A 21,907-nucleotide genomic window follows, 5' to 3' on the forward strand; every position below is an offset into this window, starting at 1 on the left:
AATGTGACTTGAGTTTTGTTTCAGAAATAAAAGGGTTGACTAAAAGGGAAAGTGACAGAAGAAGAGAGCAGTAGTGATAGGGGATTCGACAGTGAGGGAAAAGACAGGAGATTCTGTGGACATGGACGGGACACCCGGGTGGTATGTTACCTCCCAGGTGCCAGGGTCAGGGATGTCTCAAATCGCATCCACAACATTTCGGAGAGGGAGGGGAAGCAGCCAGTTGTCTTGGTACATATTGGTACCAATGACATAGGAAGGAAAAGCAATGAGGTCCTGAAAAGTGAATTTCAAGAGCTCGGTAGAAAGTTGAGAAGCAGGAACTCCCAGGTAGTAATTTCTGGATTGCTACCTGTGCCACGCATCAATGAGGGCAGAAACAGGATGATCTGGCAGGTAAATACATGGCTGAGAAGCTGGTGCAGAAGGCAGGGCTTCAGGTTCTTCGATTACTGGGATCTCTTCTGAGGGTATGACCTGTTCAAAAGTGACGGGATGCACCTGCAACCGAGGGGGACCAATATTATCACAGGTAGGTTTGTTAGAGCCGTTGGGGAGGGTGTAAACTAACTTGGCAGGGCGGCGTGGGAATCGGAGTGAAGGGACTCAGAATAGGATGGATGGTAAAAAAAAGTAAAGATAGCATGCAGTCAGATTGTCAGGAAGGGCAGGCAGGTGATGGGACTTAGTTGTAGTCAGCAGGCTGAGTATCAAATCATCAGGGATGCAAAACCAGAAAGGACAGCAAACACAGAGCTCAAGGTGTTGTATCTAAATGTGCGTAATATAAGAAATAAGGTGGATGATCTTGTTGCAATATTACAGATTGCCACGTATGACGTTGTGGCCATCACTGAATCGTGGCTGAAGGATGGTTGTAGTTGGGAGTGGAGTGTCCAAGTTTACACGTTATATTGGAAGGTAGGCAGAGGGTGTGATGTGCACCGGTAATGAATGGCATCAAATCAGGGGAAAGATGTGACATAGAGTCAGAAGATGTTAAATCACTGTGGGTTGAGTTTAGAAACTGCAAAGGTAACAGAATGTTGATGGCAGTTAGACACAGGACTCCTAGCTAGTGAGGCTAGAAATAGGAAGATAACACAGCTAAATACGTGGCTAAGGAGTTGGTGCAGAAGGGAGGGCTTCATGTTTCTGGACAATTGGGCCTTGTTCCAGGGAAGGTGGGACCTTTTCCAACGGGATGGTTTGCACCTGAACTGGAGGGGGACTAACATCCTTGCGGGAAGGATTGTTAGTGCTGCTCGGGGGGGGGGGGGGAGGGGGGATTTAAACTCGATTTGTGGGGGGAGGGGAACCAGAGTGTTAGAGCAGATAGTGAGGTGGAGGAGGATAAAGGTCATGCGACAGCAGCAAATATAGTGCATGGACTAAAGCCAGATCTAACATATAAAGAGGCTTTGAGAAAAGAGAAACAGAATAAAGGGTGTAAAGGTAGTAAGGTTGAAGGGCTAAAGTGTATGTACTTCAAGGCAAGAAGCATCAGGGACAAAGGTGATGAACTGAGAGCTTGGATACATACATGGAATTATAATATAGTGGCCATTATAAAGAACTTGGCTGGCACCAGGGCACGAATGGATTCTCAATATTCCTGGATGTCAGTGCTTTAAAAGGGATGGGGTGGGGGGGGGGGAGAGGAGAAGGGGTGGTGTTACTGATCAGGGATACTATTACAGTTACAGAAAGGGTAGGTAATGTATCAGGATCCTCTTTTGAGTCAGTATGGGTAGAAGTCAAGAACAGGAAGGGAGCAGTTACTCTACTGGGGGTATTCTATAGGCCTCCTGCTAGCAGCAGAGATACCGAGGAGCACATTGGGAGGCAGATTTTGGAAAGGTGCTAGAATAACAGGGTGGATTTAACTTCCCTAATATTGATTGGCATCTGATTAGTTCCAATGGTTTAGACAGGGCAGAGTTTGTTAAATGTGCCCAGGACGGGTTCCTGTCACAGTATGTTGACAGGCCGACTAGGGGGAATGCCATACTAGATCTAGTATTAGGTAACGAACCGTGTCAGGTCACAGATCTGTCAGTGGGTGAGCATCTGGGAGACAGCGACCATCGCTCCCTGGCCTTTAACGTTATCATAGAAAAAGATAGAATCAGAGAGGACAGAAACATTTTTAATTGGGGAAGGGCAAATTATGAGGCTATAAGGCTAAAACTTGCGGGTGTGAATTGGGATGATGTTTTTGCAGGGAAATGTACTATGGACATGTGGTCGATGTTTAAGGATCTCTTGCAGGATGTTAGGGATACATTTGTCCCGGTGAGGAAGATAAAGAATGGTAGGGTGAAGGAACCTTGGATGACAAGTGAGGTGGATGGAAGAAGGCAGCATACGTGATTTTTAGGAAGCAAGGATCAGGTGGGTCGATTGAGGAATATAGGGTAGCAAGAAAGGAGTTTAAGAAGGGGCTGAGGAGAGCAAGAAGGGGGCATGAGAAGGCCTTGGTGAGTAGGATAAAGGAAAACCCCAAGGCATTCTTCAATTATGTGAAGAACAAAAGGTTGACAGGAATGAAGGTAGGACCGATTAGAGATAAAGGTGGGAAGATGTGCCTGGTGGCTGTGGAAGTGAGCGAGGTCCTCAATGAATACTTCTCTTCGGTATTCATCAATGACAGGAAACTTGAAGATGGTGAGGACAATATCAGTAAGATTGATGTTCTGGAGCATGTTGATATTAAGGGTGAAGAGGTGTTGGAGTTGTTAAAATATATTAGGACGGATAAGTCACCGGGGCCTGATGGAATATTCCCCCGGCTACTGGGGAATAGGGTAGTTACAAAACCTTATGGGGAAAGAGTTTAAGAGTCGCGATGCTCTATAAAACACCGGTCAGGCCACTCTTGGAGTACTGTGTCCAGTTCAGGTCGCCTCACTATAAGAAGGATGTGGAAGCATTGGAAAGGATACAGAGGAGATTTACCAGAATGCTGCCTGGTTTAGAGAGTATGGATTATGATCAGAGATTAAGGGAGCTAGGGCTTTAGTCTTTGGAGAGAAGGAGGATGAGAGGAGACACGATAGAGTTGTACAAGATATTAAGAGGAATAGGTAAACTGGATAGCCAGCGCCTCTCCCCCAGTCCACCACTGCTCAGTACAAGAGGACATGGCTTTAAGGGAAGGGGCGGGAAGTTCAAGGGGGATATTAGAGGAAGGTTTTTCACTCAGAGAGTGGTTGGTGCGTGGAATACACTTCCTGAGTCAGTAGTGGAGGCAGATACACTGGTGAAGTTTAAGAGACTACTAGACAGGTATATGGAGGAATTTAAATTGGGGGGTTATATGTGAGGCAGGGTTTGAGGGTCAGTGCAACATTGTGGACCGAATGGCCTGTAATGTGCTGTACTATTCTATGTTCTATGTTCTGCTTCACGAGGCGAGGTAAGAGATTGCTGAACCTCTGGATAGGATCTTTATGTCCTCGTCCACGGGAATGGTACCAGAGATTTAGAGGGAGGCGAATGTTGTCTCCTTGTTCAAAAAAGGTATTAGGGATAGTACGGGTAATTATAGACCAGTGCGCCTTACGTCAGTGGTGGGAAAGCTGTTGGAAAAGACTTTTAAAGATAGAATCAATGGACATTTAGAAATCATGGTCTGATCAGGGACAGTCAGCATGGCTTTGTGAAGGGCAGATTGTGTCTTACAAGCCTGATAGAGTTCTTTGAAGAGGTGACCAGGCATATAGATGAGGGTAGTTCAGTGTATTGATCTACTTGAATATTAGTAAGGCATTTGACAAGGTACCACACTGTAGGCTTATTCAGAAAGTCAGAAGGCATGGGATCCAGGGAAATATGGCCAGGTGGATTCAGAATTGGCTTGCCTGCAGAAAGCAGAGGATCGTGGTGGAGGGAGTACATTCGGAAAGAAGGGTTGTGTCCCACTAAGATCGGTTCTGGGACCTTTAACTTTTCGTGATTTTTATTAACGACCTGGATGTGGGGGTAGAAGGGTGGGTTGGCAGTTTGCAGACGACACAAAGTTGGTGGTGTTGTGGATAGTGTAGAGGATTGTCGAAGATTGCAGAGAGACATTGATAGGATGCAGGAGTGGGCTGAGAAGTGGCAGATGGAGTTCAACCCAGAGAAGTGTGAGGTGGTACACTTTGGAAAGGACAAACTCCAAGGCAGAGTACAAAGTAAATGGCAGGATACTTGGGAGTGTGGAGGAGCAGAGGGATCTGGGAGTACATGAACACAGATCCCTGAAAGTTGTTTCACAGGTAGATAGGGTAGTTAAGAAAGCTTATGGAGTGTTAGCTTTCATAAGTCGAGGGATAGAGTTTAAGAGTCGTGGGGTAATGATGCAGCTCTATAAAACTCTGGTTAGGCCACACTTGGAGAACCATGTCCAGTTCTGGTCACCTCACTATAGGAAGGATGTGGAAGCATTGGAAAGGGTACAGAGGAGATTTACCAGGATGCTGCCTGGTTTAGAGAGTATGGATTATGATCAGAGATTGAGGGAGCGTGGGCTTTACTCTCTGGAGAGAAGGAGGATGAGAGGAGACATAATAGAGATTTACAAGATATTAAGAGGAATAGAAGAGTGTACAGCCAGCGCCTCTTCCCCAGGGCACCACTGCTCAATACAAGAGGACATGGCTTTAAGGTAAGGGGTGGAATGTTCAAGGGGGATATTAGAGGAAGGTTTTTTGACTCAGAGAGTGGTTGGTGCGTGGAATGCACTGCCCGAGTCAGTGGGGGAGGCACATACACTACTGCAATTTAAGAGACTACTAGACAGGTATATGGAGAAATTTAAGTTGCGGGTTTTCTGACAGGCAGGGTTTAAGGGTCGGCACAACATTGTGGACTGAAGGGCCTGTACTGTGCTGTATTGTTCTATGTTCTATGTTCAAAGCAAAGATTAGTGGGAAGATGGACGATTGGAACATTTTTAAAAACCTAGAGAGAGCAACTAAAAAAGGCAAAAGATGAAATCTGAAACCAAACTAGAAAATGATATCGACGTGGATAGTAACAGTTTTCTCAAGTATGTTAAAAATGAAAGAGAAATGACAGTGGATATAGGACCGCTAGAAAATGAGGCAGGACAAATAATAACAGGGGACAAGGAGATGGCTGATGAACTAAATGAGTACTTTGTGTCAGTTTTCGCTGTGGAAGACACTAGCAGTATGCCTGATGGTGTAATGTGTGAAGGAAGATAAGTGGGTGCAGTTACTGTTACAAGAGAAAAGGTGCTCAAAAAGATGAAAGACCTGAAGGTACACAAGCCACCCGGACCAGAGGAACTGCACCCTAGGGTTCTGAAAGAGGAGGCATCAGAGATTGTTGTAGAATTAGAAGTGATGTTTCAAAAATCAATGGACTATGCCAGATGACTGGAAAATTACAAATGACAATCCACTCTTTAAGAAAGGAGGAAAGCAGCAGAAAGGAAATTATAGACCAGTTAGCCTGACCTCAGGGGTTGGGAAGATGTTAGAGTCAATTGTTAAGGATGAGGTGATGGTGTACCTGGTGACATAGGACAAGATAGTACAAAGTCAGAATTGTTTCCTTTAGGTAAATCTTACCTGATGAATCTGTTGGAATTCTTTGAGGAGATTACAAGCAGGATAGATAAAAGGGATGCTGTGGATGTTATGTACTTGGACTTTCAGAAGGCCTTTGACAAGGTGCCACACATGAGGCTGCTTACCAAGTTAAGAGCCTATGGTATTACAGGAAAATTACTAACCTGGTTGCAACATTGGCTGATTGGTAAGAGGCAGTGAGTGGGAATAAAAGGATTGTTTTCTGGTTGGCTGCCAGTGACTAGTGGTGTTCCACGGGGGTCGGGATTGGGACCGGTTCTTTTTATGGTCTATATTAATGATTTAGATGATGGAATAGATGGCTTTGTTTCCAAGTTTGCAGATGATACGAAATTGGTGGAGGGGCTGGTACTGTTGAGGAATCAGGTAGGATGCAGAAGGATTTAGACAGATTAGGAGAATGGGCAAGAGAGTGGCAAATTAAATACAATATTGGAAAATACCTGGTCAGTCACTTTGGTGGTAGAAATAAATGTGTGGAATATTTTCTAAATGGGGAGAAAATCCAGGGATCTGAGATGCAGAGGGACTTGGGGGTCCTTGTGCTGAACACCCTGAAGGTTAACTTGCAGGTTGAGTCAGTTTGTTGGTGAGGAAGGTAAATGCATGTTAGCATTCATTTCAAGAGGTCTAGAATACAAGAGCAAGTAGGCGATGCTGAGCATTGATAAGGCATTGGTGAGGCCTCACCTTGAGTATTGTGAGCAGTTTTGGCCCCCTCATCTGAGAAAAGATGTGCTGGCATTGGAAAGGGTCCAGAGGAGGTTCACAAGGATGACTCCAGGAATGAAAGGGTTATCATACGAGGAACATTTGATGGCTCTGTGTCTGTACTCGCTGAAATTCCGAAGGATGAGGGAGGATCCCATTGAAACCTTGTGAATGTTGAAAGGCCTAACAGTGTAGATCCAGAAAGGATGTTTCCCATGGTAGGAGAGTCTAGGACAAGAGGGCACAGCCTCAGAATAGAGGGGCGTCCTTTCAAAACAGAGATGCAAGGAAATTTCTTCAGCAAAAGGGTGGTGAATTTGTGGAATTTGTTGCCCCATGAAGCTGTGGAGGCCAGGTCGTTGGGTGTATTTAATGCAGAGATTGACAGCTTCTTGTTTGGACATGACATCAAAGGTTACGGGGAGAAGGCCAGAATCTGGGGTTGAGGAGGAGATTTAAAACAAAGGATCAGCCATGATTGATGGTGGAGCAGACTCGATGGGACAGATGGCCTCATTCTGCTCTTATGTCTTACAGTTCTTATGGTCTTATGGACTATTTTCTAAATGGAGAGAAATTTCAAAAAACTGAGATGCAGAGGGATGTGGGAGTCCTTGAGCAGGATTCCCTGAAGGTTAATTTGCAGGAGTCTGTGCTGAGGAAGGGATATGCGATGTCACCATTCATTTGAAGATGACAAGACTATAAATGCAAAGATGTAATGTTGAGTCCTTATAAAGCACTGGTGAGGCCTCACTTGGAGTATTGAGAGCAGTTTTGTGCCCCTTATCTTGGAAAGGGTGTGCTGAAACTGGAAAGGTTTCAAATGTGGTTCATGCAAATGATTCCAGGATTAAACGGCTTGTTATATGAAAATCGTTTGATGGCTCAGGGTCTGAATTCACTGGAATTCAGAAGAATGAGGGGTGACCTAATTGAAACCTATAGAATACTGAGAGAGCTTGATGGAGTGAATGTGGAGAAGGTGTTTCCTCTGGTGGGCATGTCTAAGGACACAGCCTCAAAATAGAAGGGTGTCCTTTTGGAACAGAGATGAGAAGATTTTCTGTAGCAGAGAGAACTGAATCTGTGGAAATCTTTGCCTCAGGCAGCTTACGAGGCCAATTCATTATGTATTTTTAAGTAGAGGTTGATTGATTCTTGATTGGTCAGGGCATGACGGGATACGGGGGGGAAGACAGGCGATTGCTGCAGAGAGGAAAAATGGATCAGCCATGATGAAGTGGCTGAGCAGACATGATAGGGAAAATGGTCTTATGGTCTAATACAAGAATAAAAAGCTCCTCTGAAGGTATATGGGGTCCTGTGGAGAGACTGCATGGAACACTGTGCACAGGCCTGGTCCCCGTCCCAGAGGCAGTCTATCGGATAAAGGGAATGAAGAAGTTTCCCAGATTGATTTTGGGTTGTGGTAGTGTCCTCAGAGAGATTACAATGATTGGGCCTGTCCTAAAACTACCGAAATACGAGGTCACCTCAGCAGGGCTGAGATCGGAAGAAATTTCCTCACTCAGATTGTGGTGAATATTTGTAAGTTTTCTAAATTTAAAGTCAAATTTTGGGGCTCAGCGATGATGGGAACGTTGCAGGAAAGTGGCGCTGATGTCGAAGATCAGGACTATTGTGAGGAAAGGGTAGAATAGGCGCAACGGGCTTCCTATTTTCTAAAGCACGAGTTTACCTTTGCGCCTTGTTCTCCCTTGGTTTTCAGCCGTTCGGATTGCACAGGGGAGCGGTGAGAGCTCCGGAGATCCATCGGCAGCCGCTGCGGGGCAGCTCCCGTCTCCCAGCAGGAAGGGACGGGTCTGGGGGACAACTCCAGACAACAGGCCCCGATCCTCGGCGGGGAAAGGCCGGGCGCCCTCCGTGTAGCTGAAACATCTCACGGAATCTCCGCCGGTCTTTTCAGCTCTGCCTTCGAAAGGATTCACGACCCGCCGGTGGTGCAGCCGAAACCCGAGGCGCAGCTCCCGGTCTCCGGCCTCACTCGGTCCCGGTTCTAAACTCCGGCCCGGCCGGGCGCTCAGCATCCGCCCACTCACACCCCTCAGCCAATGCTAGCAACCTTCTCCCAGCATTGGTCGCTAATTGGCTGTGACTGTCTGAGGACGGGCTGCTGCTGGGAGCTGGGGATGTCAGTCACAGTTTGTTCTCAGGATCAAAGGAAGTTCCCCGAAACTCATATTTCAAAATAAATTTTATTACCAGAGTACAGTTAAGTCACCACATTCAACCCCGAGAAGCATTTTCATGCGGACATACTTAGAAAAAGTATAGAATAGTTAGCATAACAGAAGCAGGAAGTGAAAGATCAGCCAGAGTGCTGAAGGCAACAAACTGTGCAAATGCAAATATGGAGAAACAGCGATAAATAACAAGAGCATGAAATATCCGCAGCGGCTGCTGATGGATCTCCGGAGCTCTCACCGCTCCCCTGTGCAATCCGACAGGCTGAAGGCCAAGAGAGAACAAGGCGCAAAGGTAAACTCGTGATTTATAAAATAAGAATCAGGAGCAGGCGTGGCTGTTCGGCCCGTTGCGCTGTTCTGCCCCTCAGAATATATCTGATCTTTGACCTCAGCGCCACTTTCCTTCAACGTTCCGAACATCGCCAAGCCCCTAAATATGTCCGTTTAATTTAGAAAACTTGTGGAGAAAACTCCAAATGTTCACTGCACTGTGGGTGGGGAAATTTCTCCTCAGCTCAGTCCTGTTGAGGTGACCTAGGATTTTGAGTCTGTGATCACTGGTTCCACTGCCCAGCCAGGAGAAACAAAGTCCTGCCCCTACCCTGTAAATACCCTGTGAGACTGCGTCTGTCTCAATCAGGAAGCTTCTCCATGTGAACCTTGTGTTAATGAAATTGGCGACAGTTCTTTCAGACCAGCAGCTTTGACCACAAGGACACCAGACAGTGGTCAGCAGGGAATGTCCTGCAGTTACTGCAGGAGAAGGACTGGATGGACACAGTGGAGTGGTTCCCTGAGCAGACAGTCCAGACCATCTGGCAGAATGCCTCATCACCAGATCTCACCGACAGGCAGCAAGACCTCACCTGTCTGGCGGCGAGAGGGCCCCTCCCAGTCTGATCCTTGCTGCATGCCCGGAGATCTCTCCCACAGCGCGCTGCCCCGAGATTACCGCAGTGGAGACGAGAGGGCCCCTCCCAGTCTGATCCTTGCTGCATGCCCGGAGATCACTCCCACAGCGCGCTGCCCCGAGATTACTGCAGTTGAGACGAGAGGGCCCCTCCCAGTCTGATCCTTGCTGCATGCCCGGAAATCACTCCCACAGCGCGCTGCCCCGAGATTACTGCAGTGGAGACGAGACGGTCACTCACCTATTTGCGGACTGTGGGCTGGCGAAGATCTGTGGAGAAAGATGCAAGGGCCTAAGTCACAGCAGCTGCGTGGCAGAAGGCTCACTGATCCTCGGGCTGTTCCCAGGACGTGCAGGAAAACGGACAGCGAGTGCTGCTGGAAGATCATCAACTCGGGGAAACACGCCCGAAACTTGTTGGCCTGCCATTAAATCGAGATGTCCGTAGAGCAGGGGTTCCCAACCTGGGGACCACGGTTACTGGTATTGGTCCTTGGCATAAAAAAAAGTTTGGGAACCCCTGTCGTACAGGAATGCTGCCGACTGGCGCATTCCAGACTACAGGGACACCACTGGAACTACAGGGATCCTCTATACTGGACAGGGAGTGGCCGGGTTGGCTGAGGAAGCCTCACAGTTATTGTAGTAGTGAACCACCCCGGGGGGCACATGGCTTCTCCTTTCAGCGCAGGACTTCAATCATCTTCCAGGGGAAGGTCCCTCCGACCGCAGAGATGAGGCCTTTAGAGATTCAGCTGACGTTTTTGTCGCACTGGGTTTTTAAGAGATGGCCATATGCCATATGGCCAATCCTCCTCCGCTCGTAGCCGGGCTTAGACAGTCCATCGCCTAGTTTTCTTATCTGTTGCCCGTTTAATGTGTTAAATGTGTTTTTGTCTTTAATGTGTTTTTGATCCCACACTAAACATAGAAATGGCCAGAATTTCCACTGAACACAACCAGCAAAACCCTGTTCATTCCCCGAGTCCGCAGCGCGAATAGTGGACAATCGCGGTACTGCAGGGGATCAGTAGCTCCCCGAAAGCGAAAGCATTCAGAATCAGGAAGTGCTGGGAGTTAACATGGCTTCGAAAGGACCGGCCGAGAGTTTGAGCGAGGAGGTAACTTGTCCCATCTGCCTGGATTTCTTCACCGATCCGGTGCCACTGGAGTGCGGACACAACTTCTGTCGCTCTTGTATCGCACGGTGTTGGGAAAGGGAGGAGAGAAACTCCTGCCCGGAATGTAGAGAGGTGTTTGCTGACCGCACCCTCAGGGTGAATCGGGCCTTAGCAAATCTGGCTGAAGAAGCTCGAAATCTAAACCTGGACCCGAAAGGGAAGGAAAGTAAACGTCACTGCGAGGAACATGAGGAAGAACTGAAGCTGTTTTGTGAAACGGACAAGACACTGATCTGTCTGATCTGTAGAGATGCGCAGGAACACAGAGATCACCACTTCATGCCGATTAAAGAAGCTGTTAAAATCTACAAGGTAAAAGTAACGTTAATTTGATATCTTGCCCTACAAAACATCACATGAGCCTCCAAAACGAACACATCACTCTCTGCAACTTCCGCCATATCCGATGGGATTCTACCGTCTCTCCGTCCCACAGCCCATCTCCGCAACCCGCAACTCTCCGCTCTCCGTAGGAATCGCTCCCCGTACTGTATCGCCCTGATCCACTCGCTCCTCCCCACTGATCTCCCTCCAGGCACTGACACCTGCAAACGGGACAAGTGCTACACCTGACTCCTAACCTCCTCCCTCGTCGCCATTCAGGGCCGCAAACAGCCCCGTTCCTCCCGTTTCTTCCATGGTCGATTGTCCTCTCGTATTAGGTTCCTTCATCTCCAGCCCTTTACCTCTTCCACCTGTCCCCTCTCAGCTTCTCACTTCATCACCCTCCCCCACGTTCCCCCTCATGTTGTCTCATCCGTCACCTATCAGCTGGTTCTCATCCCCAAACCTTTTTATTCTGGCTTCTGCCCCATTCCTTCCCAGTCCTAATGAAGGGTCTCATCCCGAAACACCGACTGTTTATTTCCCCCGAATAGATGCTGCCTGACTCACTGAGTTCCTCCGGCATTTTGTGTAATAATCGGGTTTGATCACCTGTTTCTTTTGATGCATCTTTGTTTCTATTTCCTTCACTCTCTGACTTCAGGATCAGCTAAAATCTTCCTTAGACTCTCTCACAAAAAAGAAATCAGACTTCCAGGAAAAGGAGCAGCAACAGAATGAGAACATTTCCGGAGTTCGGGTGAGGCTTCCTGAGCGGAATTTCTGATATTACTGTCGAGTTTTGCTCCATTTAATGCAGAATAGCAGAGTATCACAGCTCCAGTGACCTGGGTTCGATCCTGACCTCTGCTGCTGTCTGTGTGGAGTTTGCATGCTCTCCCTGTGGCCATGACAGTTTCAGACACCTTCCAAGGACATGCTGGATGAATGGTTAATTATCAATTAACCCTGTGAATGTGGGGGGAGGGTGTATGTGAATCAGGAGGGAGTTAATGGGTCAATGAGGGAGAATAGATTTCAGGAAAGCGTGAGGGAATGGGGTTGACGGGAATGTCACAGATGTAGTATGGACCCCAATGGACTGAATGGTCACCTTCATATCAAAAGGAAATACAACACAGCAATGCAGTAAACTAATCTTCACTTTTCATTCGACAGAAACAGTCACACAGCGTTCAGACCCACGTCACATCCCAGTTTGCTGAACTGCGCCAGATTATCACTGAGAACGAGCAGAGCTTACTCAGGGATATCAGGAAGGAAGAGGCGAGGATTCTCAATCCAATGGAGAAAAATCTTCGAGAGATTCAAAAGAATATGAGGATTATTCAGGAGAAAATCTCAAAGTTAAAGGAACAGATGGATCAGGAAGACAGTGTGATATTTCTCAAGGTGAGGGATTACATTTCAATTTATTTCTGTTAAATTGAACTAAATGAACAGTGGTATACTTGAACTAAACACAGCACAGCGGCCAATTCCAACAAATCAATTGCCGCTGCTGGTGTCCTCACACAGAGTGTTCTCCTTGCATGAGGCACCTCCAATCACTCCGCTAATGACATTCTAAAATGTCGGAGATTGATATTCGATCCTTTATCAGCAACATACAATATTTAAACGATAAAATTTCAGCATAATTCATCGTAAATTAAACTGCAGTGAATCGGTCAACAAAAGATATGGCATTTGCCAGTCCCAGGATCAAAACAGCCCAGAACAAAGTACGAATACGTAACTTAATCCCTTCGCTTTTACCATGTCCCCACTCACGTGACTGATTATCGTGATAAATACGTAAAACAGACGTGTTGCTCCTACACACAGCATTTAAAAATGGCAGTAAACTGTTTCTCGCCAGACAATTGATGTAACTATTCAGGGTTGTTTTTGTCCCAAAACTGAAATTCCACAACTTCTGTACATCCCAGGACAGAATGTAATCTTTTCTGAAATGATTTACTCTGATCATAACACAGAGTTGCTGATTGTGTCCTTAATTGCCGCATTAAATATCCTCTAAAACTCCTATTAACACCCAGTTCCAGTCACAGGCTGTGAGTGTGTCTGGTGCGGTGGGTGTGAGGATCTCTCTCTCAGTCAGTGTGAACAAAGAATGTGACCCACACATCAGACCTATCCTCCATATCTGGTTTCCATCAGATTACGGAAACTTTCACTGTCTCTACTTTTTCAGATAAGTTTTACATGGGATTGTGTCCCATTCTCCGTCACGAGCAGGACATTGGGTCCATCTTCTATCAATTTCCCCTCTGCACAAGCCCCCTGCCACCTACTCACCGCACCCAGCAACAATGCCCCGAGCTCCCTGGTCCCTCACGTGTTTATCCCGCCTCCCCATTACATTTAATCTCTGCTGTTCCACTTTAACCACTTCTGTGGCACTGAGTTTCACATTCTCTTAACTAAATTTTTTGTGGGATTTATTAAAAACCTCCTGGCATTTTATCTTTGACTGAAGGTCTCTCCATAAATAGAAACATAGAAACAAAGAAAACCTACAGCACAATACAGTCTCTTTGGCCCACAATGCTGTGCCGAACATCTACTCACTTTAGAAATTACCTCGAGTTAGCCATTGCTCTCTATTTTTCTAAGCTCCATGTACCTACGTAGAATCTCTTGAAAGACCCTATCGCATCCACCTCCACCTTCGTTGCCGGCAGCTTATTCCACCCATTCCAAAACACTTAGCCCGGACATCTTCACCATACTACTTCCAAGCACCTGTGTCTTCTCGTGTTAGCCATTACTGAGGTACTTCTTCCACCTTCGCTCAATGAAATCCATCACTAATCTTAAATTGTTCCATTTTATTATTCTGACATCTTTTCCAGATGAAAATGCACAACCAGTCCTGTCTTTCCTGTAAGTTTCATCCTCTCAGTAATGGTCTAACTTTCAGAAACATTCCCTGTATTTATCCCATGGTTCTGTATTGCTGGTGTGTGTTTGTGACTGTGGGAGTGGAAATTTTCAACACCTTGTAATGATTTGGATTAAATTCATGATGTGGACAGTAAGTCCAAGTCGAATAAGATTTGTGTTTTATTTATTTCAGGAGGAAGCTCGTCGGAACAGAAGGTAGGACATGATCTTTACTGACACCCTGTATGGATTTGTAAAATAGTTCAAAATTCCAGTTTATCACCTGCAGTTTAATATTTACAGGATCAGTGACGATATCCAGGAATTGTCAGTGACAGATGAGGCCCTACCGGTTGAAAAATTCTATCATCCCTATTTGTTGAACACAGTGCTGAGAGAAAAACTTGATGCTATTAAGCGAGGTAAAACTTACAAAGATTCATTTTTCCTTGTTTATGAGACACAATTCAGTTATAATTTGAGGCAAAGATTGTCTGTAATACTGGGCTGAAGGGGACTTGAGGTTTATTCCACATCAACCCCACCGACCGGGAGCCATCACTGTCACACAACATGCCAGTCAATATAACATAGAAATACAGTTGTCTCAGCATGAGTTAATCAGTCTGATGGCCTGGTTGAAGAAGCTGTCCCTGGAGCCTGTTGCTCCTGGCTTTTATGCTATAATACTGTTTCTTGGATGGTAGCAAGTGCTACAGTTTGTGGTTGGAGTGACTCTGGTCTCCCAAGGTTCTTCAGCCCCCTTATACACACCTGTCTTTGTAAAACAAGCTGGCAAACAATATCAAATAGTTTTTCAAGTTTTGTAAACAAATAAAACAGAGATGAGAGTGGATATAGCACTGCTAGAAAATGAGGCCGGATATATAATAACACAGAATAAAGAGATGGCAGATAAACTAAATATTTTGCACCAGTCTTCACTATGGAAGACACTAGCACTGTGCCCGGTGTTGAAGAGTGCGAGGGAAGAGAAGTGAGTGCAGTTACTGTTACAAGGGAGAAGGTGCTCAAAAAGCTGAAAGCCCTAAAGGTACATAAGTCACCCAGACCAGATGAACTGCACCCTAGTGTTCTGAAAGAGGTTGCAGTAGACATTGTGGAGACATTGGAAAAGATCTTTCAAAACTGTTGGACTCTGGCATGGTGTCAGAGGACTGGAAAATGGCAAATGTCACTTAACTCTTTAAGTAAGGAGGAAGAGAGCCGAAAGGAAATTATAGACCAGTTAGCCTCAACTCTGTGGTTGGGAAGAAATCGGAGTCAGTTGTTAAGTATGAGGTTATGGAATACTTGGTGACACTGGACAAGATAGGACAAGTCAGCATGACTTCATTAAGGGAATATCCTGCCTGACAAACCTGTTGGGATTCTATGAGGAGATTACAAGTAGGATAGGTGCGTGTTGTATATTTGGAATCTCGGAACCAAGTTAAGTGGCCATGGTAATACAGGAAAGTTACAGGCATGGTTAGAACATTGGCTGATTGGTAGGAAACAGTGAATGAGAGTAAAGGGATCCTTTTCTGGTTGGCTACCACTGACTCGTGTTCCACAGGGGTCAGTGTTAGGACACCTTCATTTTACGCTGTATTTCAAGATTTAGCTGATGGAATAGACCATAAGATATAGGAGCTGAAGTAAGCCATTCAGCCCATCGAGTCTGCTCCACCATTCAGTCATGGGCAGATCCAATTCTTCCAGTCATCCCCACTCGCTGTTTTCATCCCATACCCTTTGATGCCCTGGCTAATCAAGAACCTATCTATCTCTGCCTTAAATATGACTTGACCTCAACAGCCACTTGTGGCCACAAATACCACGGATTTTCCACACACTGACTAAAGTAATTTCTCTGCATCTCAGTTCTAAAAGGACGTCCTTCAATCCTGAATTCATACCCTCTTGTCCGAGAATAGGTGGTTTTGTTTCCAAGTTTGCATATGATACAGAGATTGGTGGAGGGGCTGGTAGTGTTGAGGATACAGTTAGGTTGGACAAGGACTTGGATGAGGAGTATGGGAGAGAAAGTGGCAAATGATATACGATGTTGGAAAATGCATGGCCATGCAATTTGGTCGTAGATATAATGTGCGGATTTTATGTTTCAAATGGGGAGAAAACCGAAAAAGCTGAGATGAAAATGGACTTAGCAGTCATTCTACAGAACACCTTAAAGTTTAACTTGCAGGTGGAGTCAGTGGTGAGGAAGGCAAATCCAATGTTAGCATTCAGTTCAAGGCGTTTAGATAGCATTCAATTCAAGAGCAGGGATGTGATGCTGAGGCTTTATAAGGCACTGGTGAAGCCTCACCTTGAGTATTGTGCACAATTTTGGACTCTTCATCTAAGAGAAGATGTGCTGGCATTGGAGAGGAGTCATTTCATAAGGATGATTCTAGGAATGAAAGGGTTATCATATGAGGAACGTTTGATAGCTCTGTGTCTGTACTCGCTGGAATTTAGAAAGATGAGGGGGGATCTCATTGAAACCTTTCGAATGTTGAAAGTCCTAAACAGAGTAGATGTGGAAAGAATGTTTCCCATGGCGGTGGAGTTTAGGGCAAGAGGGCACAGAGGGGTGTCTATTTAAAACAGATACAAAGAAATTTGAGCCAGCGGCTGGTGAATTTCTGGAACTTGTATGTACTTAAAGCAGAGATTGATAGGTTCTAGATTGGACACACCATCAAAGGTTATGGTGAGAAGACCAGGTAGTGGGGATGAGGAGGGAAAAAAAGGATCAGCCATGATTGAATGGTGGAGCAGACTCGATAGGCAAATGGCCTAATTCTGCTCCTATGTCTTATCGTGATCAGACCACTACATTGAAGCATTGTAAGAATGAACTCGGACACTCCATCAAGCATTGACATGGTTCAAGATTTCATTTCGGGAGAAGCACACACAGCATAACCGGCCTGGCAAAGCTCCCTCACACACACACACAGGAAGGACTGGCAGATTGTAGTCAGAGCCTCAGCAATGTATACTTACCACACAGATATTTACCACAATCAACACACACACACACACACACACACACACACACACACACACACACACACACACACACACACACACACACACACACACACACACACACACACACACACACACACGGATATACTATTAGAGTGTGACACACGGCCACAGAAATAGGCACTAATTCCCATTTAGGATTGAAATCTGCCATCCTTACCCAGTCTGTCTGTTCTATGGCACTGAGCTGCCCTCTGACGTGACATCACATCAACACTTCACAGACAGAGTCCGGGGTGAGATTCCTCAGGAGGATGATCTGGGAGGGTTCTACGAATGTTTAACCCACAGCTCACTTCATCAATCTGAAAGACTAAGATGTCTTATAGAACATGTCTCATTGGCCTCTGTTTGCCCCTCTATCCCTCTAACCATTTCCTATGTGTGTACCTGCCCAAATTTATTATAAAATATTTTATTTTTACCTGTTTGTACAGCGTCTGATGGCAAATTCCATTTACCAACCTCCCTCTCTCTGAGAATGTTACCCCATAGACTGCATAAAAATTTCCCATCTCACTTTCAATCTGAGCCCTCTGGTTCGGTATTCTCATTTCTTGTAAAAAAAATATTTAAGCCCTTTATGAATTATTTACCTCAATAAGCGGTCATACCTGGACACCCTACACTACAGCTGAATAGTCCAAGTTTATCCACTCTCTGCTTTTATCCCAAGCCCCCCCCCCCCCCATGTACAGAAATCCAAATAGTAGCCAGGTTAGAGGTGGGAAACAAATTACACCACGAGATGGAATGAAGGGCAAGGTGACGATCTGAATGGGGGATTTCAAGAGGTAGATTGGGAAAATCATGTTGGTGCTGTATTCCATGAGGGAGAATGTGTAGAATGCCTCCCGAGATGGCTTTTTAGAACAGCTTGTGGTTGAGCCCAATGGGAGAAAGAGAATTCCAGAGAAGGATTTGTATAATGAACCAGATATGATTTGGGAGATTCAGTTCAAAGAACCTTTAGGAAGCAGTGATCATAAAATTATAGAATTTACCCCACAGAGGGAGATAAAGTCAGATGTATCAGTATTAGAGTGGAGTAATGTTAATTACAGAGGCATGAGAGAGGAGCTGACCAAAGTAGATTGGAAGGGGACATGAGCAGGGATGATTGCAGAACAACAAAGACTGGAGTTCCAGGGGCAATTCAGAAAGATGAAGTATTATTATACAGGGAGGATGAGGTAACCGTGTTGACACAGGAAGTCAGAGACAGCATAGAAGTGAAAGAGAGGGCTTACAATGGAGCAGAAATCAGCAGGATGTCGGAGTATCGAGAAGATTTTGACAATCAACAGAAAGGAATTATAAATCCATAAGGAGAGAAAATGAGATATGAGGGAAAGCTTACCAACAATACTCAAGAGGACACAAAAATGTAAAGAATAAACGAGAGGCAAGAGTGGATATTGGACCCCTAGAAAATGACACCGGAGAGGAGAAATATGACAAAAGACATGGCAGAGGTACTTATTTAACATTTTGTGTCAATCCTCACTGTGAATGATATTAGATGAATGTCAGAAGTGTGAGAGTGTCAGGGGACAGAAATGAGTGTTGTTGCTGTTTCTGAAGAGAAAGTGCATGGGACGATTGAAGATCTGAAGGTACCTGGACCAGATAGACTACATCCCAGTGTTCAGAAAGAGTTAACTGAAGAGAATATGGGGTCATTAGTAATGATCTTTCAAGAATCACTTGATACTTGGTCATTCAAGATTATTAGAAATTGGAAAGGTCACCTCAGACTTTAAAAAGGGAGAGCAGCTGAGGAAAGAAAATTATAGGTGAGTTAGTCTGAATGTGGTGTGCTTGGGAAGATGTTGGAGTCCAGTATTAAGGACGAGCTTTCGGGTACATGGAGGCAAATGATAAAATAGAGCAAAGACAGCATGCCTTCCCTTAAGGGGAAATCTTGCCTGACAAATCTGTTGGAATTCTTCGAGGAACACAAAGCCAAGATAGACAAAGAATGATTTGGACGACAGAATTGTTGCCTTTGTGGCCAAGCTTGCAGACGATATGAAGATAGGTGAAGGGGCAAGTAGTGCTGCAGAAGCTCGGAATCTGGGGAAGGTCAGAGACAGATCAGGAAATGGGCAAATAAGTGATAGATGGATTATCGGGTGGGGAAGTCGTGCATGCACTTTGGTAGAAGCAATAAAGGCATAGACAATTTTGTAAACAGAGAGAAAATTCAAAAATCAGAAGTGCAAAGTTACTTGGGTGTCCTTGTGCAGGATTCCCTTAAGGTTAACTTGCAGTTTGTGTCAGTGATAAGATCGGCAAACTCAATATCAGAATTCATTTCGAGAGGATTAGAGTACAAGAGCAAGGATGTAATGCTGGGGTTTTATAAGGCATTGGTCCGACCACACTTAGAGTATTGTGTGCAGTTTTGGGTTCCTTCTATTGAAAAAGATGTGCTGGCATTGGAAGGGGTCCAGGAGGTTCTCAGGAATTACTCCAGGAATGAAAGAGTTAACATATAAGGAGTGTTTGATGGTTCTGTGCCTGTACTCACTGGAGTTTAGAAGAATGGCTGATTTATTATCCCCCTCACCCCTATTCTCCTGCCTCCACCCCATAACTTTTGAGACTCTGACTAATCAAGAAGTTTACTTATCAACTTCTGCTTTAAAAATCAAACAGGAGGAAATCTGCAGATGCTGGTAATCCAAGCTACACAGGTCCTGATGAAGGGTCTCGCCAGATCTCTCTGACACCTGTCTGGAGAGAGTTGATGTTGGGAGTATGTGGGCTCCGACAGAGGGATGTCAATTTCGGACAGAGATGAAGAGGAATTCCTTTATCCACAGGATAGTGAATCTGCCACAGGCAGCTGTGGAGGCCAAATAATTGAGTATATTTAAAGCAGAGTAACACACACAAATTGTTGGCGGAACAGCAAGCCGGGAAGTTTCTATGGAAAAGAATAAACAGTCCACGGTTTAGACTGAAACACTTCATCAGGACCTGTGTTGCTCATGAGGGGCTGCAGGTGATGGGGTTGTGGGAAAGGGGTCAAAGGGATTCTCATCTGCCATCTTTGCCCCCTCTAGCTTCTCATTACGTCTACACACACAGTTCACCCACAGGCTTTCCAACCCTCCCCCTCCTGGTTCAATCTGCCATTCATCTCTCCCCTACTGGTTCCCATTATCACCTCCTTTACTGTCTCAAACCATCACACTGCCCCCACTTCACACTCACAAATGCATGTGAACATTGTATGACGGGCCTGTTCCTGTGCTGTACTGCTCTATGTTCTCTGTTCCCTGTTTGGAAGAATGAGAGGAGATCTTATGGAAACACAAAATTCTTTCAGGGGTCAACAGGCATGAGTGAGGGAGCATGTTTCCCCCTGTCCAGAGGAAAACCCTTGGGGAGACATTAGTTGTCCATCCGCTTTTGTCGAATCAAAGGTTCGTGTCGGCCACCCGACCGCGCCTGAGGCCCAGCGGCCTTTACCCCGGTCCCGGGACCGCCCTGCCCGAGTCTCCCCCCGATCCCCGGGGCCGCGCTGCCCGAGTCTCCCCACGATCCGCGGAGCCCCGTTGTCCGAGTCTCCCCCCGATCCCCGGGGCCGCGCCGTCCGAGTCTCCCCCCGATCCCCGGGGCCGCGCCGTCCGAGTCTCCCCCCGATCCCCGGGGCCCCGCTGTCCCAGTCTCCCCCCGATCCCCGGGGCCGCGCTGCCCGAGTCTCCCCCCGATCCCCGGGGCCGCGCTGCCCGAGACTCCCCGCGATCCCCGGGGCCGTGCTGTCCGAGTCTCCCCCCGATCCCCGGGGACTCTCTAATTCTCTGCTTCTCCCCCCAGTCTCCGTCACCCTGGATGTGGAAACGGCGAGTCCGGAGCTCGAGGTGTCTGAGGATCGGAAGAGTGTGAGATGGACCTGGACCTGGAGGAATCTCCCTAACACCTGGAAGAGATTCACAGGCTGGGCTTGTGTGCTGGGATCGGAGGGATTCACATCGGGGAGACATTACTGGGAGGTGGAGGTGACGGGGAATCGGAGCTGGTGGCTGGGAGTCGCCGCATGGTCTGTGGAGAGGAAGGGTCGGGTCAGTCTGAGTCCGGAGACCGGATTCTGGGTCATCGGGCGGGATGGTGACGTGTTACATCGGGATTATGACGTGTTCCGTGTTCTCAGCTCTCCCGGGGCCCGTCTACCTGCCGGTCCCATCCCCGGGAGGGTGGGAGTTTATCTCAGTTACGAGTTCGGGACAGTTTCATTTTACAACGCGGAGACCAAGTCCCATCTCCACACCTTCACTGGGAATAAATTCACGGGGAAACTTTATCCTTTCTTCGCGACCTGGGATGGAAACCAGTGGCTGAGAATCTGCTCCGGTTCCGCTCCTGGTCTGTAAACGGGTCGGGTCCCGGGACCGGCGTCAGGAGTAAAGTCCCTGTAAATATAAATGTGCGGAGAGTGCAGCTAAATACGTGGCTAAGGAGATGGTGCAGGAGGGAGGGCTTCATGTTTCTGGACAATTGGGCTTTGTTCCCGGGAAGGTGGGGCCTGTTCCGACGGGACGGTTTGCCCCTGAACTGGAGGGGGACTAACATCCTTGCTGGTAGATTTGCTCGTGCTGCTCCAAGGAATTTAATCTAGATTTGCAGAAGGAGGGGAACCAGAGTGTTAGAGCAGATAATGAGGTGGAGGAGGATAAAGGTCATGCGAGGACAGCATGTATAAACAGAAATCAAAGGTTTATACATTAGGTTGTAAATTAATTTTCAGAGCTTTAGAAATTGTAGAAAACAAAGATTTCCAAAATGATTTTGATGAAGAACATGACCAGAACATATGTGAAAAGTGGCTACTTCAGTTTTACACCTATCGCAATAATTGTCTATGTTGGGAAATATTTTGGATAGTCTCTCGTTTGTTAAATAGTAACAGTGAACTATTTTAAATTGAATTAAACAGTGATTGGCACATATCAAAGAAGATATTTTTTTGCAGATTCATTTATTTTC

The 21,907-nt window shown here is 46.3% G+C and overlaps 1 protein-coding gene across 1 annotated transcript; it reads left to right on the forward strand.

Annotated features, from left to right (window-relative positions):
* Positions 1 to 12,231: 12,231 nt before the first annotated feature.
* On the forward strand, positions 12,232 to 21,580 carry LOC140720537 (zinc-binding protein A33-like). Its single transcript, XM_073035379.1, has 4 exons — positions 12,232 to 12,352; positions 14,043 to 14,065; positions 14,153 to 14,271; positions 20,741 to 21,580. The coding sequence occupies exons 1-4, from the start codon at positions 12,245 to 12,247 to the stop codon at positions 21,292 to 21,294; spliced, it is 804 nt and encodes a 267-aa protein (XP_072891480.1). The 5' UTR covers positions 12,232 to 12,244; the 3' UTR covers positions 21,295 to 21,580.
* Positions 21,581 to 21,907: the final 327 nt, after the last annotated feature.

Source organism: Hemitrygon akajei, unplaced genomic scaffold (genome assembly GCF_048418815.1).
Source record: "Hemitrygon akajei unplaced genomic scaffold, sHemAka1.3 Scf000044, whole genome shotgun sequence".
Lineage (NCBI taxonomy): Eukaryota > Metazoa > Chordata > Chondrichthyes > Myliobatiformes > Dasyatidae > Hemitrygon > Hemitrygon akajei.

Excerpts from the sequence above, each read along its gene's own strand:
- LOC140720537 (XM_073035379.1), top strand. The coding sequence starts at position 12,245 with ATGGAGAAAAATCTTCGAGAGATTCAAAAGAATATGAGGATTATTCAG. Across the intron at positions 12,353-14,042 it reads ACAGTGTGATATTTCTCAAG|GAGGAAGCTCGTCGGAACAG; the intron begins GTGAGGGATTAC and ends TATTTATTTCAG. Across the intron at positions 14,066-14,152 it reads GAAGCTCGTCGGAACAGAAG|GATCAGTGACGATATCCAGG; the intron begins GTAGGACATGAT and ends TAATATTTACAG.